Source organism: Pseudophryne corroboree (assembly GCF_028390025.1).
Source record: "Pseudophryne corroboree isolate aPseCor3 chromosome 3 unlocalized genomic scaffold, aPseCor3.hap2 SUPER_3_unloc_60, whole genome shotgun sequence".
In the NCBI taxonomy this organism is placed as follows: Eukaryota; Metazoa; Chordata; class Amphibia; order Anura; family Myobatrachidae; genus Pseudophryne; species Pseudophryne corroboree.
Window position 1 is genome coordinate 571,419 of NW_026967553.1, and position 25,427 is coordinate 596,845.

At 49.1% G+C, this 25,427-nt stretch overlaps 1 protein-coding gene across 1 annotated transcript; it reads left to right on the forward strand.

Moving 5' to 3' along the window:
* The first annotated feature begins 450 nt into the window (after nt 1-450).
* LOC134984544 (zinc finger protein 271-like) lies at nt 451-23,572 on the forward strand. The gene is made up of 3 exons (XM_063950104.1): nt 451-1,101; nt 20,299-20,323; nt 21,141-23,572. Exons 1-3 carry the CDS (start codon nt 451-453, stop codon nt 23,297-23,299), a joined length of 2,835 nt encoding a protein of 944 aa, XP_063806174.1. The 3' UTR covers nt 23,300-23,572.
* Nucleotides 23,573-25,427: the final 1,855 nt, after the last annotated feature.

The window sequence follows — 25,427 nt, forward strand, 5'->3', positions numbered from 1 at the left end:
TAGCCAGGTATCTTGCTGAAAAGTTGTTAGTACATTTCGAAAGTCAGCAGTATGGAGGCAGAAATAGAGGTGTACAAAAACCTCAACAAGAGATTCCTGCATATGGTCTGTCGAGCGCGCGGTATTATGGTGACCGCAACAGATGGAAAGGAATCCCTAATTGCGAAATTGCTGAAATGGGATCAAGAACACCCTTGTGATGAGGAGGAGGACTCTGAGGAGTCAGATGAGGAGGAACAAGTGACGGAGTGGTTGAGACCTACAGCCGGGACATTCGATGCCAGTAACCGCAGGGAGAGCGGTGGATCGGAGGTGGGATCCCGAGGGTTAGTACAACCCCGTCTGAAAGCCCTTGGAGAGGGGAAGGTTGGAGAAAAGTTTGAAAAGACACCAGAGTTATTACAGGCCCGTCTAGAAGCACTGGGAGATGGCGCGACACCCGAGGATCGGATGCGGGTAATAAAGGAGGTGCTGGGATTACCAGAAGACAGTCCTACAGTGCGGACTCTTGCACCAGCAGCCACCATTCTACAGACTGCCCTGTCCCATCAGGATGTGCCCCTGAGAAGTTGTCAGCGACGCAACCTGGCACCTGAAGTTTCATACAGAGGAGATTTGCCAAACCAGCGACTGGGTCAGAGGATGGAGAACTCGAGCAGTCGGCTGATGGAATCCACTCTAAGGTGGCATGAACAGACCAGAGAGCAAGGTGTGTTGGATCACTCCAGGAGGCAGTTATCCCCAGAAAGGCGTACATGGAGTCTGGACCATACTGTGCGGGTAAGTGCAGTGAATGCTACCCTTTGCTATTCTATGCAAGAAATATCTGAGGAACAGCTGAGTTATAGCATTCCTTTACAAAGGACTAACCAGTCAGCTAAGGTGCCTGTGGTGGGAGGGCTCGATACCCCACACACAGAGGACAAGACCCAGAGGGAGGATCTGCTTGATATAACTACAGACCAAGCAGAGGTGCTGCTACCCAGCTTTCCCTTTTCAGAGGTGGAAAATGAAGAAATGGTGAATGAATGCCAGTTCCAAGAAGATGTTGGTGTCAAGGGCACCAAGGAGCTGATAAGGGCCGAGGACTCACCGCTGCAGGTGAGGTCTAGTCTGCCAGTGGCACCTGAACCAGCTGTCCAGTTTGCTATGCTACGGGAGGCCCAGAAATTATCAATTGAGGGCGTAGAAGACATTTCAGACCCAAGGGAGGGGGTAGAGGCTTTTGAGGGGGGAGCACGTGGAGAAGAATTACAGATACTCACTGCTCCCCTGCAGCCAAATTCATCCCAGTGGTTAAGTGCAGAAGAAGGGCCCCAGCCACTGACTATCCCTGCCAGGTTTCCTGATGCAAGGCTGGTGATGCAGATTGTGCTACCCTGTGATACCTCAGAAGTAGAGGGAGTAACATCACTCAAAATGGGGGAGGTGGAGGCAAGCCACTGTACAGATGCACCAGAGGTGATGGAGGTGGACTTCCCAGGGAATATAGTGTTGGGGAGGGAGAGTGAGGACCCCAGACACCAGATTTTGTTGATGCAGCTCACTCTCCTCTCTGATGCACCAATGATAAAGGGAGTGTTGTCATCCAAAAAGGAGGGTGGCGAAGGAAGCACCTCTGATGATCAAGGATACCCACCACCAATCAGGCTGTTTAAACACAGTGCCTGGGATACTGGAGGGGGACTTAAAAACTGTGAACTGCTGAGCCCAGACCCTCCACCGCCAGATGGAAATGTAAGCCCACACCTGTTTGACCCAGGCGGTCCAGATGTGATATCTGCCCATCCCAAATGGGTTACTCGTCACTGAATTGCAGCGGCTGGAAAAAGTAGGGGAGGTATGTAACAGACGCAGCCCAGCTGGCTCTTGAGGAGTACTTTTTGCCAGCCTGTTTCTGGATTCAGCGCGTTAGTGTAAAGAGACAGGACAGAACTCACCTATACAGCATGCTGCCTGGATTCCCAATAGAAATGGACATCACATATTATTGTGAAACATCATCCCTCTGTTATACTGTATGCGTTTGTGTTTATCAGGGAATAATATCTCTAGCCTGATGTTTTGTACAGAATGCATATGAAGATATATATATATATATATATATGATTGTATTGTATTGTGTTGTGTTATTATATTGTACAGTTATATTTGGACTATGCGGTTTATTTGGTTATACTGTGTTCAATGTGTGTCATTATTAACAGGAATAAGTCTATGCCAGAGTGTTATTTAACATGGTAAACAATTCATTGTAATGTAAATCCCCTAGCTGTACAATCAGATGTGATTAGGATGAGTAGGTTCAGTAGTAAACAGGTTCTGTATAGAGACTGCAGGTAATCTGATCACATACACCCCATTGTGTACAGGAGCCCAGACACCTCGTCTCCTCTGTGACCTCCTGACTGACCAGTTTGTCTGATGAATAGACAGGGGAGGGAATAACAAGAGTGAGCTCTTCTGGTGAGGGTGAGTTCTGGACAGAAGGTCAGAGAGAGTGGAGTTCTTGACCTGAGAGGAATAAGGTGTATGGCTTCTGAAAGCTACTGGTAGGATAGCGCTTCCAGTGTGCTGAGGCCTAGAAGTATTGTTGTTATCCTCTCGTTTCAAAAAGGCTACTGGACATGCACTGAGGACGAGGCTGCCAGTGTGCTGAGTGAGGATTGTGTCTGAATGCATTGTGGACACTGGATGACAAGCTTTTCCTGGGAGTGCAGACTTGTTGGCTCTGCTATACAGATACTCCCTCACACATCTGTAATTCTAAACTACTGTGGGGGCTTAGTAAGTAAGATACCATCCTGGCAGGTAATAGTTACTGTTTTGTGTACTGTGTGTGTATATTTACAATAAAGGGCATTTGCCACTTTACTAAACTGTTTACCTGAGTGATCTGAGAATCCGTATCCTCACACCCGGAACTTCAAGAGATGCTCACAGAGGACCCATGGCCTCTACCGCTAAGGCGGGACCTGCTCCAGCAGGGACCCTGCCTGTTCCAAGACTTACCGTGGCTGCGTTTGACGGCATGGCGGTTGAACACCGGATCCTGAAGGAAAAAGGTATTCCGGAGGAAGTCATCCCTACCCTGATCAAGGCCAGGAAGGATGTAACCGCACAACATTATCACTGCATTTTACGAAAATATGTTGCGTGGTGTGAGGCCAGGAAGGCCCCAATGGAGGAATTTCAACTGGGTCGATTTCTGCATTTCCTGCAAGCAGGAGTGACTATGGGCCTCAAATTGGGGTCCATTAAGGTCCAGATTTCGGCTCTGTCGATTTTCTTCCAGAAAGAACTGGCTTCATTGCCTGAAGTTCAGACATTTGTCAATGGAGTGCTGCATATTCAGCCCCCTTTTGTGCCCCCAGTGGCACCTTGGGATCTCAATGTGGTCTTGGGGTTCCTGAAATCACATTGGTTTGAGCCACTTAAAACGGTGGATCTGAAATATCTCACGTGGAAAGTGGTCATGTTGTTGGCACTGGCTTCGGCCAGGCGTGTGTCAGAATTGGCGGCTTTGTCTTGTAAAAGCCCTTGTCTGATCTTCCATATGGATAGGGCAGAATTGAGGACTCGTCCCCAGTTTCTCCCGAAGGTGGTATCAGCTTTTCACTTGAACCAACCTATTGTGGTGCCTGCGGCTTCCAAGTTACTGGACGTTGTCAGGGCCCTCAAAATTTATGTTTCCAGGACGGCTAGAGTCAGGAAAACTGACTCGCTATTTATCCTGTACGCACCCAACAAGCTGGGTGCTCCTGCTTCTAAGAAGACGATTGCTCGCTGGATTTGTAGCACAATTCAGTTTGCACATTCTGCGGCGGGACTGCCGCATCCTAAATCAGTGAAAGCCCATTCCACAAGGAAGGTGGGCTCATCTTGGGCGGCTGCCCGAGTGGTCTCGGCTTTACAACTTTGCCGAGTGGCTACTTGGTCAGGGTCTAATACTTTTGCAAAATTTTACAAATTTGATACCCTGGCTGAGGAGGACCTTGAGTTTGCTCATTCGGTGCTGCAGAGTCATCCGCACTCTCCCGCCCATTTGGGAGCTTTGGTATAATCCCCATGGTCCTTACGGAGTTCCCGGCATCCACTAGGACGTCAGAGAAAATAAGAATTTACTCACCGGCAATTCTATTTCTCGTAGTCCGTAGTGGATGCTGGGCGCCCATCCCAAGTGCGGATTGCTGCAATACTTGTACATTAGTTATTGTTAACTAATCGGGTTATTGTTGAGAGCCATCTGTTCAGAGGCTCCACTTGTTATCATACTGTTAACTGGGTTTAATATCACAAGTTGTACGGTGTGATTGGTGTGGCCGGTATGAGTCTTACCCGTGATTCAAAATCCTTCCTTAATCGTGTCAGCTCTTCCGGGCACAGTATCCTAACTGAGGTCTGGAGGAGGTTCATAGGGGGAGGAGCCAGTGCACACCAGGGAGTCCTAAAGCTTTCTTATCTGTGCCCAGTCTCCTGCGGAGCCGCTATTCCCCATGGTTCTTTTCCAGCATCCACTACGGACTACGAGAAATAGAATTACCGGTGAGTAAATTCTTATTTTTTCCAGGGATGCTTTTTGTTCCCAATCTGCTCCTGCCTGTGGGCGTTGTTGGACACTCACAACCAGCAGTTGTTTTTATCTCAGAAGAAAGTCAGGATTCAATGCTTCCTATCTTGTCCGCAAGTGTCGATACATTCGGCAATGCAAGTGCTAGGTCTCATGGTGTCTGCTTTCAACATGGTGGAGTATGCTCAATTCCATTCCTGCCCTCTGCAGAAGCTAATTCTTACCAAGTGGGACGACTTGCCTCACCGGATCAGGTCTCAAATGATTTCCTTGTCTCCGGAGGTCCATCTGTCACTGAGCTGGTTGCTTCAGGACCAACGATTTAGCAGGGTTCGTCCCTTCTGGATCTTCAGCTGGGTCCTCCTGACGACGGATGCCAGTCTGAGAGGTTGGGGTGCTGTGTTGGAACAACACTCCCTTCAGGGTTGGTGGATCAAGGAGTCGTCTCTTCTCCTGATAAACATTCTGGAATTGCGGGCGGTGTTCAACTCATTGAACTTGGCCCTCATTTAATACAGAACAGACCTGTTCAAGTACAGTTGGACAACGCCACCATGGTGGCGTACATCAATCATCAAGGCGGCACTCAAAGCCACATGGCATTGAGGGAAGTATCACGGATTGTTCAGTGGGTGGAACGTCATCTGTCAGCCATATCGGCAGTGTTCATTCCGGGGGTCCTAAACTGGGAAGCGGACTTTCTCATTCGTCAGGACGTACATGCCAGAGAGTGGAGCCTCCATCCAGAAGTGTTTCAACTCCTTGTGGACAAGTGGGGCCTTCCAGATGTGGACCCGTATGCATCTGGACACAATCACAAGGTTCTGGTCTTCAGAGCAAGGACAAGGGATCCTCAAGCAGCGTTCGTGGACGCACTGGCAATTTCATGGAACTTTCGGCTGCCATGCATGTTCCCTCCGGTGTCACTCCTGCCCAGAGTAATAAGGAAGTTCAAGAAAGAAGGAGGAATCCTGCTTCTGATCGCTCCAGCGTGGCCCAGATGGCATTGGTTCTCAGACCTTCAGGGTCTCTCGATAGAGAATCCCCTTCTACTTCCGCAGTGTCCAGATTTCCTCGTTCAGGGCCCCTGTGTATATTAGGATTTAGCCCGATTGGCTTTGACGGCGTGGCTCTTGAAGCTTCCGTCTTGAAGGCCAAAGGATTTTCTGAGGCGGTCATTCAAACCATGTTGAAGGCCCGGAAACCGACCTCTGCTCGGATTTACCATAGGGTCTGGAATTTTTACTTTGCTAGGTGTGCATCTAACAATTATGACGCTTACAAGTTTAGTACGGCCAAACTTTTGGCCCCTCTACAACAGGACCTGGACTTGGGCCTTCGTCTGGCCTCCATCAATGTTCATATTTCTGCCTTGTCGGTTTGGTTCCAGAGAAAAATTGCGACCTTACCTGATGTGCATGCGTTCACTCAGGGTGTGTTGCGGATTCAACCTCCTTATGTCCCGCCTGTGGCTCTTTGGGACCTGTCGGTGGCTCTGGAGGCGTTGCAAGGGTCTCTGTTTGAGCCTCTTGAATCTGCAGACCTTAAGTGGCTTTCCCTTAAGGTATTGTTTCTGCTGGCTATTGTCTCTGCTAGACAGGTGTCGGATTTGGGTGCCTTATCTTGTAGGTTACCTTATCTGATTTTTCACCGTGATCGGGCGGTTCTTAGAACACGTCCCGGGTATTTACTGAAGGTGGTGTCCTCTTTCCACCTTAATCAGGAGATCGTGGTTCCGGCCTTTGCCTCTCCTGACTTGAGAGTTCTTTGGATGTGGTATGGGCTCACTGTATCTATGTGAAGAGGACAGCTCCCGTCAGGAAGTCGGATTCTCTCTTTGTTCTGTTTCTTTTTCTCAAACGTGGCTGGCCTGCTCACAAGCAGACCCTGGCCAGATGGATTAGAATGGTGATTGCACATGCTTATGTACAGGCTGGCCTTCCAGCTCTTGCTACCATAAAGGACCTTTCTACTCGGTCGGTTGGACCTTCTTGGGTGGCCCGCCGTTGTGCGACCCTTGAACAATTGTGCAAGGCGGCTACATGGTCCTCAGTGAACACGTTCATAAGGTTCTATGCCTCTGATACTTCCGCCTCCGAGGCCAGGATGCTTCCTTTGGACGCCGGGTTCTTGTGCCCGCTACAGTGCGTCCCCTCCCATAAGGAACTGCTTTAGGACATCCCCAATGTCATTCCCTGTATACCCCGCAGCAGAAAATGAGATTTATGGTAAGAACTAGTTGTTAAATCTCTTTCTGCGAGGTACACTGGGCTCCACAGGGCACCCACCCTGATGCACTTAGCTTTTTTGGGTTGGTATGGCATTAGCCGCTGACACTTTCTCCTGTCATGAGAATGTGGTGTGTGTGTGTGTGTGTGTGTGTGTGTGTGTGTGTGTGTGTGTGTCTACTAACAGTTGTCTCTTTTCCTTGCTACTGCATTGGACTGGTTATAGAGCAGGCGGCGCTATGCTTTCTGGGAATAAGGTCAAAGATTTGAGCCTGTTGGTGCCTCGGATCAAGATCCTATTCTGCACCCCAATGTAATTCCCTGTTGAGCCCAGTGTACCTCGCAGAAAGAGCTTTAACAACGGTAAGTTCTTACCATAAATCTCATTTGGAGTCGGGAGCCATCAGCCTCTATTATACTCCTGCTCTCCTCCTCATATCATGTCACTGTGTGTTACCAGCCCAGAGATCTGACCAGTCTCCTCCCCACACTCTCTGGTGTATCTCGTACATCAGGAGACATCAGCCCCTATTATACTCCTGCTCTCCCCTCACATCATGTCACTGTGTGTTACCAGCCCAGAGATCTGACCAGTCTCCTCCCCACACTCTCTGGTGTATCTCGTACATCAGGAGACATCAGCCCCTATTATACTCCTGCTCTCCCCCTCACATCATGTCACTGTGTGTTACGTATGAGAAAATAGGATTTTAATACCTACCGGTAAATCCTTTTCTCTTAGTCCGTAGAGGATGCAGGGCGCCCGTCCCAGTGCGTACCTTATCTGCAGATATTAGTTGTGGTTACACAAATGTTGTGTTACGTTATTGTCAGCATGTTGCTGCAATTATTCATGCCGTTGGCTTGTGTTCTGTTGAATGCCACGTTCTGCGGCATTCTTGAGGTGTGAGCTGGTAAGAATCTCGCCTTAGTTTAACAATAATTCCTTTCCTCGAAATGTCCGTCTCCCTGGGCACAGTTCCTATAACTGGAGTCTGGAGGAGGGGCATAGAGGGAGGAGCCAGTTCACACCCTTTCAAAGTCTTGAAGTGCCCATGTCTCCTGCGGATCCCGTCTATACCCCATGGTTCTATGATGACCCCAGCATCCTCTACGGACTAAGAGAAAAGGATTTACCGGTAGGTATTAAAATCCTATTTTCTCTAACATCCACAAGGGATATTGGGGACTTTGTACGATGGGGTATAGATGGGGTCCAAAGGAGCCGGTGTACTTTAGATTTCTTCCACTGGGTGTGCTTTCTTCCTCCCCTCTATGCCCCCTCCTGCAGCCAGTTTAGAACAGTGTGCCCTCAGGAGAGGATGCCACTCTGGTGCTCCAGAGAATTTTTCCTCCGTTTATTTTAAACGTTGTTATTGTCGGTATACTGTTTGGGCAACAGTATAACAGTATACTGAGGGATTTGGGGGAGTGGGGGCGGTTACCGGTCTCTTCAGGCGTCAGAGCTGCTTCCCCGCTGCAGGACCACCGTACTGAGAGGTTGTTGGTACCGCAGGGCATTGTGCATTAGCAAATGCAATCGCAGCACGTCGCACACCCCTAACAATGCCGGGAGGTGAGAAGAGTGGTGAGTACAAACCGGGGGCCACGCTAGGGAGGTCCCCCGGCTCTTGCTGCAGCGCGATCACAGGAGCGGCATACGGACGCTGTACGGAGGGATCCGCTGTAGCCCCCCTGTGTACACTGGCAGCGGTGGTGGAAACAGGCAGTCATGTTACGTTTTACACCTGTTAGGAGACATTTGCCAGTATAAATAAATGTATAGCACCGGCACCATTACAGGGGGCGGAGCTTCCTTAGAGCGGGACCAGTGGCGTTTTGGCGCCTTCCTCTGCTTACAGCTACAGCAGCAAGGACACACAGCTCCTGCAGACACTCAGGATACACAGGAAACTGGTACAGGGGTGTAAATAAGGGGGAGAGACGCTATTATACACACTATAGTGTCCTGAAAAGGCTGTGGGTAAGGGTGGTTAGGGTTAGGCTGTGGGTAAGGGGGGTTAGGGTTAGGCTGTGGGTAAGGGGGGTTAGGGTTAGGCTGTGGGTAAGGGTGGTTAGGGTTAGGCTGTGGGTAAGGGGGGTTAGGGTTAGGCTGTGGGTAAGGGTGGTTAGGGTTAGGCTGTGGGTAAGGGGGGTTAGGGTTAGGCTGTGGGTAAGGGTGGTTAGGGTTAGGCTGTGGGTAAGGGGGGTTAGGGTTAGGCTGTGGGTAAGGGTGGTTAGGGTTAGGCTGTGGGTAAGGGGGGTTAGGGTTAGGCTGTGGGTAAGGGTGGTTAGGGTTAGGCTGTGGGTAAGGGGGGTTAGGGTTAGGCTGTGGGTAAGGGGGGTTAGGGTTAGGCTGTGGGTAAGGGGGGTTAGGGTTAGGCTGTGGGTAAGGGGGGTTAGGGTTAGGCTGTGGGTAAGGGGGGTTAGGGTTAGGCTGTGGGTAAGGGGGGTTAGGGTTAGGCTGTGGGTAAGGGTGGTTAGGGTTAGGCTGTGGGTAAGGGTAAGGGTGGTTAGGGTTAGGCTGTGGGTAAGGGGGGTTAGGTTTAGGCTGTGGGTAAGGGGGGTTAGGGTTAGGCTGTGGGTAAGGGGGGGTAGTGTTAGGCACTGCTGGGGGGAGGTTAGGTTGTGGGTAAGGGAGGTTAGGGTTAGGCACTGCTGGGGGGAGGTTAGGGTTAGGCTGTGGGTAAGGGTTTGGTTTTGGCACTGCTGGGGGGAGGTTAGGGTTAGGCTGTGGGTAAGGGGGGTTAGGTTTAGGCTGTGGGTAAGGGAGGTTAGGGTTAGGCTGTGAGTGGGAGGGTTAGGTGTCGGCAGTGCTGGGGGAGATTAGGGTTAGGCTGTGGGTAAGGGGGGTTAGGTTTAGGCACTGCTGGGGGGAGGTTAGGGTTAGGCTGTGGGTAAGGGGGGATAGGTTTAGGCACTGCTGGGGGGAGGTTAAGGTTAGGCTGTGGGTAAGGGAGGTTAGGTTTAGGCACTGCTGGGGGGAGGTTAGGGTTAGGCTGTGGGTAAGGGGGGGGGGGGTTAGGCACTGCTGGGGGGTGGTTAGGGTTAGGCTGTGGGTAAGGGGGGGTTAGGCACTGCTGGGGGGAGGTTAGGTTGTGGGTAAGGGAGGTTAGGGTTAGGCACTGCTGGGGGGAGGTTAGGGTTAGGCTGTGGGTAAGGGGGGGTTAGGCACTGCTGGGGGGAGGTTAGGGTTAGGCTGTGGGTAAGGGGGGGGTTAGGCACTGCTGGGGGGAGGTTAGGGTTAGGCTGTGGGTAAGGGAGGTTAGGTTTAGGCACTGCTGGGGGGAGGTTAGGGTTAGGCTGTGGGTAAGGGGGGGGGTTAGGCACTGCTGGGGGGAGGTTAGGGTTAGGCTGTGGGTAAGGGGGGGGGTTAGGCACTGCTGGGGGGAGGTTAGGGTTAGGCTGTGGGTAAGGGGGTTAGGTTTAGGCACTGCTGGGGGGAGGTTAGGGTTAGGCTTGGGGGTAAGGGGGGTTAGGTTTAGGCTGTGGGTAAGGTGGGGTTAGGCACTGCTGGGGGGAGGCCACCACCCAAGTTCAGCCACCCGCTCCTAGGCTTTACAGGCAGGAAGTGCAGTCATTTGAGAGCCAGGAATTGGCTGCAGCGGAGCGCGTCCTCGGGGACCCACACGTTTTTGAAAAGAGGCTGTGATCCACAGGTGGAACGCACGCTGCTGTAGCTGGAACGCACCCACTTCCGCCAATGCGTGTCATTTCCGGTCAGCTGGTCCCGCTGTGGAAAGCACAAGGCGGAAGTGGTGTAGACGTGACCCGCACAATGCAGACATGATAATCATGCAGGTTGGGACATATATACCCACACAGCGATATTTACATTTTACACCCACACTGGGAGCCATATTTAGATATTTTACTTTAAGACCATATAATATACTAATTTAACCAGAAACCGCTTTAGGGTGGTCATTCCGAGTTGGTCGCTCGCTAGCAGTTCTTAGCAGCGATGCAAACGCTATGCCGCCTCCCACTGGGAGTGTATTTTATCTTTGCAGAAGTGCGAACGAAGGGATCACAGAGCGGCTGCAAAGTTGTTTTCTCTAACGTCCTAAGTGGATGCTGGGGACTCCGTAAGGACCATGGGGAATAGCAGCTCCGCAGGAGACTGGGCACATCTAAAGAAAGCTTTAGGACTACCTGGTGTGCACTGGCTCCTCCCCCTATGACCCTCCTCCAAGCCTCAGTTAGATCTCTGTGCCCGAACGAGAAGGGTGCACACTAGGGGCTCTCCTGAGCTTCTTAGTGAAAGTTTTAGTTTAGGTTTTTTATTTTCAGTGAGACCTGCTGGCAACAGGATCACTGCATCGAGGGACTAAGGGGAGAAGAAGCGAACTCACCTGCGTGCAGAGTGGATTGGGCTTCTTAGGCTACTGGACACCATTAGCTCCAGAGGGACCGAACACAGGCCCAGCCATGGAGTCCGGTCCCAGAGCCGCGTCGCCGGCCCCCTTACAGAGCCAGAAGCAAGAAGAGGTCCGGAAAATCGGCGGCAGAAGACATCCTGTCTTCAACAAGGTAGCGCACAGCACTGCAGCTGTGCGCCATTGCTCTCAGCACACTTCACACTCCGGTCACTGAGGGTGCAGGGCGCTAGGGGGGGGCGCCCTGAGCAGCAATAAAAACACCTTGGCTGGCGAAAATACATCACATATAGCCCCCAGGGCTATATGGATGAATTTTAACCCCTGCCAGAATCCATAAAAAAGCAGGAGAAAAGTCAGCGAAAAAGGGGCGGAGCCTATCTCCTCAGCACACTGGCGCCATTTTCCCTCACAGCTCCGTTGGAGGGAAGCTCCCTGGCTCTCCCCTGCAGTCACTACACTACAGAAAGGGTTAAAAAAGAGAGGGGGGCACTAATTAAGCGCAGTATTAATGATACAGCATCTATAAGGGGAAAAACACTTATATAAGGTTATCCCTGTATATATATAGCGCACTGGTGTGTGCTGGCAAACTCTCCCTCTGTCTCCCCAAAGGGCTAGTGGGGTCCTGTCCTCTATCAGAGCATTCCCTGTGTGTGTGCTGTGTGTCGGTACGTTTGTGTCGACATGTATGAGGAGAAAAATGATGTGGAGACGGAGCAGATTGCCTGGAATAGTGATGTCACCCCCTAGGGGGTCGACACCTGAGTGGATGAACTGTTGGAAGGAATTACGTGACAGTGTCAGCTCTGTATAAAAGACAGTGGTTGACATGAGACAGCCGGCTACTCAGCTTGTGCCTGTCCAGACGTCTCATAGGCCGTCAGGGGCTCTAAAGCGCCCGTTACCTCAGATGTCATATATATACGCCGACACGGATACTGACTCCATGGCGACGGTGAAGAGACAAATGTGACTTCCAGTAGGGCCACACGTTACATGATTGAGGCAATGAAAAATGTTTTACACATTTCTGATAATACGAGTACTACCAAAAAGGGGTATTATGTTCGGTGAGGAAAAACTACCTGTAGTTTTCCTGAATCTGAGAAATTAAATGAGGTGTGTGATGATGCGTGGTTTTCCCCCGATAACAACTGATAATTTCTAAAATGTTATTGGCATTATATCCTTTCCCGCCAGAGGTTAGGGTGCGTTGGGAAACACCCCCTAGGGGGGATAAAGCGCTCACACGCTTGTAAGGGCTCTACCCTCTCCTGAGATGGCCGCCCTTAAGGATCCTGCTGATAGAAAGCAGGAGGGTATCCTAAAATGTATTTACACACATACTGGTGTTATACTGCGACCAGCAATAGCCTCAGCCTGGATGTGCAGTGCTGGGTTGGCATGGTCGGATTCCCTGACTGAAAATATTGATACCCTAGATAGGGACAGTATATTTTTGCCTATAGAGCATTTAAAAGATGCATTTCTATATATGCGTGATGCACAGCGGAATATTTGCCGACTGGCATCAAGTCTAAGTGCGTTGTCCATTTCTACCAGTAGAGGGTTATGGACACGTCAGTGGTCAGGTGATGCATATTCCAAAACGGCATTTGGAAGTATTGCCTTATTAAGGGGAGGAGTTATTTGGGGTCGCTCTTTCAGACCTGGTGGCCACGGCAACAGCTGGGAAATCCACGTTTGTACCCCAGGTCGCCTCTCAACATGAGAAGACGCCGTATTATCAGGCGCAGTCTTTTCGTAGACAAGGGGCAAAAGGTTCCTCATTTCTGCCCCGTGACAGAGGGAGAGGAAAAAGGCTGCAGAAATCAGCCAGTTCCCAGGAACAGAAATCCTCTCCCGCCTCTGCCAAGCCCTCAGTATGACGCTGGGGCTTTACAAGCAGAATCAGGCACGGTGGGGGGCCCGTCTCAATGAATTTCAGCGCGCAGTGGGCTCACTCGCAAGTAGACCCCTGGATCCTTCAGGTGATATCTCAGGGGTACAAATTAGAATGCGAGACGTCTCCCCCTCGCCGTTTCTTAAAGTCGGCTTTACCGATGTCTCCTTCTGACACGGAGACAGTTTTGGAAGCCATTCACAAGCTGTATTCCCAGCAGGTGATAATCAAGGTATCCCTCCTGCAACAGGGAACGGGGTATTATTCCACACTGTTGTGGTACCGAAGCCGGACGGCTCGTGAGACCGATTCTAAATCTAAAATCTTTGAACACTTACATACAGAGGTTCAAATTCAAGATTGAGTCACTCAGAGCAGTGATTGCGAACCTGGAAGAAGGGGACTACATGATGTCTCGGGACATCAAGGATGCTTACCTTCATGTCAAATTTTACCCTTCTTACCAAGGGTACATCAGGTTTATGGTACAGAACTGTCACTATCAGTTCAGACGCTGCCGCATGTATGGTCCACGGCACCCCAGGTCTTTACCAATGTAATGGCCGAAATTATGATATTCCTTCGAAGGAAGGGAATTTTAGTTATCCCTTACTTGGACGATTCCCTGATAAGGGTAAGATCCTGGGAACAGTTGGAGGTCGGTGTAGCACTATCTCAGGTAGTGTTGCGGCAGCACGATTGGATTCTCAATATGCCAAAATCGCAGCTGGTTCCGACGACTCGTTTTCTGTTCCTAGGGATGATCCTGGACACAGTCCAGAAAAAGGTGTTTCTCCCGGAGGAGAAAGCCAGGGAGTTATCCGAGCTAGTCAGGAACCTCCTAAAACCGAGCCAAGTCTCAGTGCATCAATGCACAAGGGTTCTGGGTAAAATGGTGGCTTCCTACGAAGCAATCCCATTCGGCAGATTCCACGCAAGAACTTTCCAGTGGGACCTGCTGGACAAATGGTCCGGGTCGCATCTTCAGATGCATCAGCGGATAACCCTGTCACCAAGGACAAGGGTATCCCTCCTGTGGTGGTTGCAGAGTGCTCATCTTTTAGAGGGCCGCAGATTCGGCATTCAGGACTGGGTCCTGGTGACCACGGATGCCAGCCTGCGAGGCTGGGGAGCAGTCACACAGGGAAGGAATTTCCAGGGCTTATGGGCAAGCCTGGAGACATCACTTCACATAAATATCCTGAAGCTAAGGGCCATTTACAATGCTCTAAGCTTAGCAAGACCTCTGCTTCAAGGTCAGCCAGTGTTGATCCAGTCGGATAACATCACGGCAGTCACCCACGTAATCAGACAGGGTGGCACAAGAAGCAGGGGGCAATGGCAGAAGCTGCAAGGATTCTTCGCTGGGCGGAAAATCATGTGATAGCACTGTCAGCAGTATTCATTCCGGGAGTGGACAACTGGGAAGCAGACTTCCTCAGCAGGCACGACTTCCACCCGGGAGAGTGGGGACTTCACCCAGAAGTCTTCCACATGATTGTAAACCGTTGGGAAAAACCAAAGGTGGACATGATGGCGTCCCGCCTCAACAAAAAACTGGATAGGTATTGCGCCAGGTCAAGGGACCCTCAGGCAATAGCTGTGGACGCTCTGGTAACACCGTGGGTGTACCAGTCAGTGTATGTGTTCCCTCCTCTGCCTCTCATACCCAAGGTACTGAGAATTATAAGACGGAGAGGAGTAAGAACTATTCTCGTGGCTCCGGATTGGCCAAGAAGGACTTGGTAACCGGAACTTCAAGTGATGCTCACGGAGGATCCGTGGCCTCTACCTCTAAGAAGGGACCTGCTCCAGCAAGGACCCTGTCTGTTCCAAGACTTACCGCGGCTTTGTTTGACGGCATGGCGGTTGAACGCCGGATTCTGAAGGAAAAAGGCATTCCGGATGAAGTCATCCCTATCCTGATCAAAGCCAGGAAGGATGTAACCGCAAAACATTATCACCGCATTTGGCGAAAATATGTTGCGTGGTGCGAGGCCAGCAAGGCCCGACGGAGGAAATTCAACTGGGTCGATTCCTACATTTCCTGCAAACAGGAGTGCTTATGGGCCTGAAATTGGGGTCCATTAAGGTTCAAATTTCGGATCTGTCCATTTTCTTCCAAAAAGAACTAGCTTCAGTCCCTGAAGTTCAGACGTTTGTAAAGGGGGTACTGCATATACAGCCTCCTTTTGTGCCTCCAGTGGCACTTTGGGATCTCAATGTAGTTTTGGGTTCCAAAAGTCACATTGGTTTGAACCACTTAAATCTGTGGAGTTAAAATATCTCACATGGAATGTGGTCATGCTATTGGCCCTGGCCTCGGCCAGGCGTGTGTCAGAGTTGGCGGCTTTGTCCTATAAAAGCCCTTACCTGATTTTCCATTCGGACAGGGCGGAATTGAGGACTTGTCCTCATTTTCTCTCTAAGGTGGTTTCAGCGTTCACCTGAACCAACCTATTCTGGTGCCTGCGGCTACTAAGGACTTGGAGGACTCCAAGTTGCTAGACGTTGTCAGGGCCCTGAAAAATATGTTTCCAGGACGGTTGGAGTCAGGAAATCTGACTCGCTGTTTATCCTGTATGCACCCAACAAGCTGGGTGCTCCTGCTTCTAAGCAGACTATTGCTCGTTGGATTTGTAGTACAATTCAGCTTGCACATTCTGTGGCAGGCCTGCCACAGCCGAAAATCTGTAAATGCCCACTCCACAAGGAAGGTGGGCTCATCTTGGGCGGCTGCCCGAGGGGTCTCGGCTTTACAACTTTGCAGAGCAGCTACTTGGTCAGGAGCAAATACGTTTGTAAAATTCTACAAAATTGATACCCTGGCTGAGGAGGACCTGGAGTTCTCTCAATTGGTGCTGCAGAGTCATCCGCACTCTCCCGCCCGTTTGGGAGCTTTGGTATAATCCCCATGGTCCTTACGGAGTCCCCAGCATCCACTTAGGACGTTAGAGAAAATAAGAATTTACTTACCGATAATTCTATTTCTCGTAGGCCGTAGTGGATGCTGGGCGCCCATCCCAAGTGCGGATTGTCTGCAATACTGGTACATAGTTATTGTTACCAAAAAAATTCGGGTTATTGCTGTAGTGAGCCATCTTTTCTAGAGGCTCCTCTGTTATCATGCTGTTAACTGGGTTCAGATCACAAGTTGTACGGTGTGATTGGTGTGGCTGGTATGAGTCTTACCCGGGATTCAAAATCCTTCCTTATTGTGTACGCTCGTCCGGGCACAGTATCCTAACTGAGGCTTGGAGGAGGGTCATAGGGGGAGGAGCCAGTGCACACCAGGTAGTACTAAAGCTTTCTTTAGATGTGCCCAGTCTCCTGCGGAGCTGCTATTCCCCATGGTCCTTACGGAGTCCCCAGCATCCACTACGGACTACGAGAAATAGAATTATCGGTAAGTAAATTCTTATTTTTTTTGTGCAGTTTTAGAGTAGCTCAAAACTTACTCAGCGCTTGCGATCACTTCAGACTGTTCAGTTCCAATTTTGACGTCACAAACACGCCCTGCATTTGCCTAGCCACGCCTGCGTTTTTCCTGGCACGCCTGCGTTTTTTCAAACACTCCCTGAATACGGTCAGTTGACACCCAAAAACGCCCTCTTCCTGTCTATCACTCTGCGGCCAGCAGTGCGACTTAAAAGCTTCGCTAGACCCTATTTGAAACGACATCGTTCGTTGTAATAGTACGTCACGCGTTCGCATTGCGCCGCATACGTTTGCGCAGAACTGCCTTTTTTTTCTCCTCATTGCTGCACATCGAACGAATGCAGCTAGCGAACAACTCTGAATGACCACCTATATGTAGTAAATCATGTTGCGAAGGCTGAACTGGCATAAGCAGCTCCACACTGCCACTCAAACATAAGGTGTAAATTATACATAAAAACATAAATTAATAAACAAGAGAAACACAACATACAAATACAAACATATACAACTATGCGAAAAAATATATACGCATTGGGCTGGAACAATGGGTGTACCATGGAAGATGACCCCAACAGACTTGAATCCCCGAACCAGAAAAAAAATCACAAAAAAATATTTAAAGGATTCTGTTCATTTAGTCACTTTGGTGCTAGTGCCCCAAGAAAATGAATCCAATAAGCTTCAGGCTCAGTGTATTTAAGCAACAATGTGTATAGTGTATTTGAATTGTATTTAAGGTGAAATGCACTTGGTTGTGTTTCCCAGGAGGGGGGAATCCATTACTGTGCAGGCTGTTGGATTCCCTCAGTACTTTCCCCCCCAAAATGGAATAACTTCCTCTCTAGCCTCCTACATGGAAGTATCATGGGGTGAGAGAGAAGCAGCTCAGCTTTAAAACAAACTGAGTGGTTTTCTGGAGCTCCATAGGGATCACTCTTTGTTGGCAGGAATCCCTGACCGGGGATCTAGGCTGCCCATCTCTGGAGCCCAAGTTTAGGCTGGAGATGGTGAGCTGGGTACCCGGGCAGATTCCTGGAAGTAGTTTAGATGGGAAAACTTCCCCCAGCCTAGACTGAGCGTCACCAAGGCGGATACCAACCCTCCAGGATGGGACAGTCAAAGGAGAGTAACTACTCCCCACCATCCATAGAGGACAATGATAGCTGTGCATGTGGCCAAGGCACATCACATGGATAAACAATGATTGGTTGAGAACAGCACGGTGGTCTTACCCCCTGTGGTATGTGTATTGGAGTAAGATAAAAAGAGGAGGCCTGTGAGCTTCCAGAGGTATTATACCATTTTCACTTCGCTGTAAACATCTTGCTGTATTGCTGTTGTCCCTAGCAATAGGGAAGAGTCTTGTCACAACTGAGGGCCTGAGATGACGGGAGGCAACCTCAGTTGTAGGGGCTGAGATGTAACGGAACCTGGGAGATTGTATCAGACCCCTAGACATGTAAGTAACATGGAGAAGAACTGCCCGAAGGTGTGACCACGACAACCAGGATAAAAATCAATGATGTTTATTATGACAAACTCCGTAACACAGCAGCAAATAAGAAAACATAAAAGTCAGCAGGGCAATAATACAGTTCCTGGGTACTACAGGGTGGTAGGGACCACAGGGCTCTGGTAGTATGAGACAGTTGTAATAATCTTCTAGATGTAAAGTCCTTACCAGGTCCAACTGTAGCAATGGAAATAGCCCAGGATAGTACCAGCTGGTGTTCCAGGAAAAGCTGGGCTGCTGTGGGTAAAACGGCTGCTGTGGATACTGGCTGGAACCAGACTGATGTTGACACGGAGTGAATACTGGCTGGAACCAGTTAAATAATAAATGTAACTTGAGAGCGATGAAATATGGAATGATATGTAGAACTTGAGAGCGGTGAAATAATAATATCAATGGTGAATGGTAATCTGCAGAAAAGGGTACCGGCACTTTAAGAAGATCAGACCTCTGCTGGAAGTTGGAAGCTGTAAGCAGGTGGATCTGTGGCTGGAATAATGAGTCCAAATGGATGGAAGAGTCAGGCTACACCGCAGATGGAATGCTGGTGCGGGTCTCTGTAGTGGAAGGATTGAGGCAGGAGCTGGAACCTGGAAAACAATCACAGGAGAGAGACAAACTGGAACTAGGTTTGACAACCAAAGCACTGACGCCTTCCTTGCTCAGGCACAGCATATTTATACCTGCAGCAAGGAAGGGATTGGCTAGGCAATTATGCAGATTAACAATACAGACAGCAGATTGGTGGAAATGATCAGCTGACAGAATCCAAGATGGCTGCGCCCATGCAGACACTTGGAGGGAAGTTTGGTTTGTAATCCATGTGGTAATGAAAACAGTAATGGCGGCGCCGGCCACCGGAGACAGGAGATGCCAGGCTGATAAGTGCACATCTAAACCACGCGGACACAGCGGAGGCCGCGGCTGACGTAATCGCCACTCTGACACTCTGCATGCAGAAACTCAGGGACGACGGCAGAGGCCGCGGGAGACGCCATGCCAGATGTAATATGGCGCTACTGTGACAGCGTCTCAGAGAAACAGGAGAGGAGGCAGGAATGTGGACATCAGGATAACAGATGGGATCCGGTCCTGGAGCGCTGAGCCAGCCTTAGGAGGCATCTGATGGGTAAGTAATGGCGTCCAGATACCCGGATCGTGACAAGTCTCTTTTAAGACTGGGTGAATATACATCTTCCTCAAGACGACCGCTTCATCTTGTGATCTGCAGAGCTATGCCAAACATAGTTCCGTTTTCCGGCTGTCCAGGGTGCATTCAGCGCAGTGGGTGGAGTCAGTAATGGGCGGTTACTGACAGTAAGTGGGAATTCCCATAATTGGCCAGATCCCGTGTGACCTAAACATACATTCTGTGACTGAGGCGGGGGCGCAAGGCAGGGTGAGGGCTTTCGTACATGTGGCATAGCGGTGGGATAATCCTAGGTGGCTTTTCGGTCACCTGATTGGAGAAGCCGAGTTAGGAGAGGATTAACTGCAGCGCAGGAGAACGCACAAGATGGTAGACTTCAGCGGAATGTCTAAGGACGATTGGTAGATCGTGTATCAGGAGATGGGTGTGGATATCCCTTTCAACGAGTCCAGAAGTGTCATGAGGGCGGCACTTGTGAGCTGGGAGGTGTCCCCACCCTCTCTACTAGCAGCAGCCATGTTTCATACCTAGCAGGACTGGAGGTCCAACGTCCTGGGGATGGGGGGGGAGGTGACATGGATACCTTAGCAGATCGGCTAGTGGAATTCGGAGAAAGGGCAATGGAGCAAGAGTGCTTGATCATCACCTCACTTTCCAATATCACTGCCGGGCTCCGGTGACTGTGTGCAGCCTGTTCTGTCCCCAGCAGTAGCGGAAGAGCCAGTGCTCCCACCTGAGGCAAAAGCACCTCCAAGTCAGGTCTCCGGAGCATGCAGGAAAGACTGGGCACACTTAGCCCCAGAATACAGCCCGTGGCTTCAGCTGCGTCACTTGGCTGCAGCAGTGAACGGTGCCCGGAGTGAGCGGCTTTATTGCAGTAGGAGACTCAATAGATTGGGTCTTGGTCCCAGCAGCGGCACAGAGCTATCAGGTAGGGTAGATAAGAAAATCACTTAGTAATGAGAGCTCCAGAAAGCACGTCTGGATGGACCATGCCCCTCTTATTTATTATTTTATATACTAACAGGGGTGACCGGTGTGTTACATCCCTGCAAAGGCGGATCCAGTCTCTCTCATTAAACTCTGCTGTCTTCCCTGCACTCTGACTCAGATGTTCACTGCTGCCAGTAGCACATGTATGAGACGCAGAAGTATGGCGGCAGCTGTATAGATTCTGATATGTAATTCTCTGTATCATACTTACTGTACACACATCATCCTTATTACTATTGTGAATATAGAGGTAAGACACTGATGATGGGGGTGTAAGAGTGGATTTTAACCTAGCAGACGATGATGATTGCAGTGTATTATATGGTGTATTGCATGTAAAATACCTTGTTCCACACCTACTCTACTGTAGCAATATACCTTATATAAGGGTGAGTAACACATGTACAGGCTTACCAGCGTATGAGCACACGCTTAAAGGAATGCTACCTTACCAATGCTTCCAGGAGTAACGTTAGGAGACATTATTATAAAGCCTTCATTAAAAGATATTTTATTATACACACACATTTACAATTAAGTGTCCCAGACAGTCGTCTTCTAATGTTTACAATATTAATATTGTTACTGAAAATTTCACATTTCCACAATGTGTTTTATTTCCAGCAGATGGACACACAAGCAGGAATATCTCAGAAGGACATCTAATGTTATCCCCGGATTGTGAAATAAAAGATAATGACAGCAGACAGGATTCTCCAGGAGATAACCCCATTACCCCAATTATACATCCAGCTCTATCAGCTGATCCCTCTGATCATGGGAAATGTTCTCCTGATCACTCTAATGTTGGAGCATCTGTTACAGCTCTGACAGTAGATACAGTGTTTCCCTGTTCTATAGATGCCAAATGTTTTACACAGAACACAAAGCTTATTACCCATCATCCAGCTAAGGCAGGTGAGAGGCCACTGATATGTTCTGAGTGTGGGAAATGTTTTACATACAAATCAGCTCTTGTTACACATCTGAGAAGACACACAGGTGAGAAGCCATTTTCGTGCTCTGAGTGCGGGAAATGTTTTACCCGGAAATCACAACTTGTTACACATCAGAGAAGTCACACAGGTGAGAATCTATTTCCATGTTCTGAGTGTGGGAAATGTTTTGTATGGAAATCACAACTTGTTATACATCAGCGAAGTCACACAGGTGAGAAGCCATTTCTATGTCCTGAGTGTGGGAAATGTTTTGCACAGAAATCAGATCTTGTTAGTCATAACCGAAGTCACACAGGTGAGAAGCCAATTTCTTGCTCTGAGTGTGGGAAATGTTTTACCCGGCAATCACAACTTGTTAGACATCAGCGAAGTCACACAGGTGAGAGGCCATTTCCATGTCCTGAGTGTGGGAAATGTTTTGCACGGAAATCACAACTTGTTATACATCAGAGAAGTCACACAGGTGAGAAGCCATTTCCATGTTCTGAGTGTTGGAAATGTTTTGCACACAAATCAGATCTTGTTTTTCATCAGAGAAATCACACAGGTGAGAAGCCATTTTCTTGCTCTGAGTGCGCAAAATGTTATACTCAGAAATCACAACTTGTTAGACATCAGAGAAGTCACACAGGTGAGAATCCAATTACTTGCTCTGAGTGTGGGAAATGTTTTACACGGAAATCACAACTTGTTAAACATCAGCGAAGTCACACAGATGAGAAGCCATTTCCATGTTCTGAGTGTGGGAAATGTTTTGCACATAAATCATATCTTATTAAACATCAGAGAAGTCACACAGGTGAGAAGCCATTTTCTTGCTCTGAGTGTGGGAAATGTTTTACACAAAAATCACATCTTGTTAGACATCAGCGAAGTCACACAGGTGAGAATCCATTTCCATGCTTTGAGTGTGGGAAAGGTTTTGCAGACAAATCAGCTCTTGTTATACATCACAGAAATCACACAGGTGAGAAGCCATTTCCATGTGCTGAGTGTGGGAAATGTTTTGCACAGAAATCAGATCTTGTTAGTCATAACCGAAGTCACACAGGTGAGAAGCCAATTTCTTGCTCTGAGTGTGGGAAATGTTTTACCCGGCAATCACAACTTGTTAGACATCAGCGAAGTCACACAGGTGAGAGGCCATTTCCATGTCCTGAGTGTGGGAAATGTTTTGCACGGAAATCACAACTTGTTATACATCAGAGAAGTCACACAGGTGAGAAGCCATTTCCATGTTCTGAGTGTTGGAAATGTTTTGCACACAAATCAGATCTTGTTTTTCATCAGAGAAATCACACAGGTGAGAAGCCATTTTCTTGCTCTGAGTGCGCAAAATGTTATACTCAGAAATCACAACTTGTTAGACATCAGAGAAGTCACACAGGTGAGAATCCAATTACTTGCTCTGAGTGTGGGAAATGTTTTACACGGAAATCACAACTTGTTAAACATCAGCGAAGTCACACAGATGAGAAGCCATTTCCATGTTCTGAGTGTGGGAAATGTTTTGCACATAAATCATATCTTATTAAACATCAGAGACGTCACACAGGTGAGAAGCCATTTTCTTGCTCTGAGTGTGGGAAATGTTTTACACAAAAATCACATCTTGTTAGACATCAGCGAAGTCACACAGGTGAGAATCCATTTCTATGCTTTGAGTGTGGGAAAGGTTTTGCAGACAAATCAGCTCTTGTTATACATCACAGAAATCACACAGGTGAGAAGCCATTTCCATGTGCTGAGTGTGGGAAATGTTTTGCACAGAAATCAGATCTTGTTAGTCATAACCGAAGTCACACAGGTGAGAAGCCAATTTCTTGCTCTGAGTGTGGGAAATGTTTTACCCGGCAATCACAACTTGTTAGACATCAGCGAAGTCACACAGGTGAGAGGCCATTTCCATGTCCTGAGTGTGGGAAATGTTTTGCACGGAAATCACAACTTGTTATACATCAGAGAAGTCACACAGGTGAGAAGCCATTTCCATGCTTTGAGTGTGGGAAAGGTTTTGCAGACAAATCAGCTCTTGTTATACATCACAGAAATCACACAGGTGAGAAGCCATTTCCATGTGCTGAGTGTGGGAAATGTTTTACACAGAAATCACAACTTGTTACACACCAGAGAAGACACACAGGTGAGAAGCCATTTTAATCTTCTGGAGTATACTTATCATTGCCATGCGATGTTCTTCAAGGTTCTTATCCTACCTCCTGTGCTTTTTTCAATATACATGCTACCACTGGGTATAATAATCAGATGTCATGCCATCATCTACCACTGCTATGCAGATCTGTCTTTTGCTCCGCGTACTGAAAACCCAGTACCAATCCTAAATGTCTAGCTGAGCTCCAGGTGTGGGTGATGCCAGTTGGCTGTGACTCAGTCCTGGTGAAACAGGTTCTTATGGTAGAAGCTCACCATCAAAGGGCAGGGATACAGGTCAGCTTCGTAAACCAGACTTACGCTTGGGGGTTCAGAGTTACAAAATGCTGATCCTGTGCGGAATATTGGTGTCCTGGATGGTGGAGTGACACTTAGACATCAGGTATCAGCCACAATCAGATCCTCATCTGAGGAACATAGCCAGACTCCAGCATTTATTTCCCTCAGAAGATCTACCTACAGTCATACATGCACTTGTATTATCACGCATAGACTACTGCAATGTCCTCTACCTGGGTCACCTAGCAAAAGAATCGCACCGGTTGTAGCTTGTACAGAATGCAGCAGCCAGACTGTTACCTAACCAGCCCGTTCCTGCCACATAACACCCATTCTCTGCTCCCTTCACCGGCTGCCTGTAAGATGGTGACTCTGGGCCTAATTCAGGTTGGATCGCAGTGTGTGATCCAAACGGAATTATTCAGTAAAAGTTGCGGGCGCATCCACCCGCGTTTTCTGTGGATAGGCCACAGAAAATGCGATTGCCTGTCAGGCAGAGGCAGTCACTGGGGTGGCGGGGAATGCTCTGTTTCCAGGGAGGAGACGGATCAGTGTGGGGGCAGTGTGGCACGAACGGAGGGCAGAGGCGGACAAATGGGCATGATCATGGTGGCTTTGTGACATCAGATGCAGCCGCCGTGATTGAGGAGAATGCGGCGGGCCTCCTGCGGCAGCATGAGGCTTCACTAATTTCTACGATGAAGCAGAAATTGTGAGGCAATTGCAATTTCTCTAACGTCCTAGTGGATGCTGGGGACTCCGTCAGGACCATGGGGAATAGCGGCTCCGCAGGAGACAGGGCACAAAAGCAAGCTTTTAGGATCACATGGTGTGTACTGGCTCCTCCCCCCATGACCCTCCTCCAAGCCTCAGTTAGGTTTTTGTGCCCGTCCGAGCAGGGTGCAATCTAGGTGGCTCTCTTAAAGAGTTGCTTAGAAAAAGTTTTTAGGTTCTTTATTTTCAGTGAGTCCTGCTGGCAACAGGCTCACTGCATTGAGGGACTTAGGGGAGAGAATTTCAACTCACCTGCGTGCAGGATGGATTGGATTCTTAGGCTACTGGACACCATTAGCTTCAGAGGGAGTCGGAACACAGGTCTCGCCCTGGGGTTCGTCCCGGAGCCGCGCCGCCGACCCCCTTGCAGATGCTGAAGATTGAAGAGGTCCGGAACCAGGCGGCAGAAGACTTTTCAGTCTTCCTCAGGTAGCGCACAGCACTGCAGCTGTGCGCCATTGTCTGTCAGCACACTTCACACAGCGATCACGGAGGGTGCAGGGCGCGGGGGGGGCGCCCTGGCAGCAATGTAGAATACCTGTATGGCGAAAAATACATCACATATAGCCCTTGAGGCTATATGGATGTATTTAACCCCTGCCAGACTTCACAATCTCCGGAGAAGAAGCCCGCCGAAAAGGGGGCGGGGCCTATTCTCCTCAGCACACAGCGCCATTTTCCCTCACAGAAAGGCTGAGGGGAAGGCTCCCATGCTCTCCCCTACACTGCACTACAGAAACAGGGTTAAAACAGAGAGGGGGGGCACTGATTTGGCGATATACATATATATTAAATGCTATATGGGAGGAACACTTATATAAAGGTTGTCCCTGTATAATTATAGCATTTTGGTGTGTGCTGGTAAACTCTCCCTCTGTCTCCCCAAAGGGCTAGTGGGTCCTGTCCTCTATCAGAGCATTCCCTATGTGTGTGCTGTATGTCGGTACGTGTGTGTCGACATGTATGAGGAAAATGTTGGTGAGGAGGCGGAGCAAATTGCCTGTAATGGTGATGTCACTCTCTAGGGAGTCGACACCGGAATGGATGGCTTACTTATGGAATT

What these genes read in the sequence shown, in the direction of transcription:
- LOC134984544 (XM_063950104.1), top strand. Translation starts at nt 451, where the DNA reads ATGCGGGTAATAAAGGAGGTGCTGGGATTACCAGAAGACAGTCCTACA. An exon ending in CCGAGGACTCACCGCTGCAG is followed by an intron (nt 1,102 to 20,298) that starts GTGAGGTCTAGT and finishes ACTCTGACTCAG; the next exon opens with ATGTTCACTGCTGCCAGTAG. An exon ending in CACTGCTGCCAGTAGCACAT is followed by an intron (nt 20,324 to 21,140) that starts GTATGAGACGCA and finishes GGAAATGTTTTA; the next exon opens with CATACAAATCAGCTCTTGTT.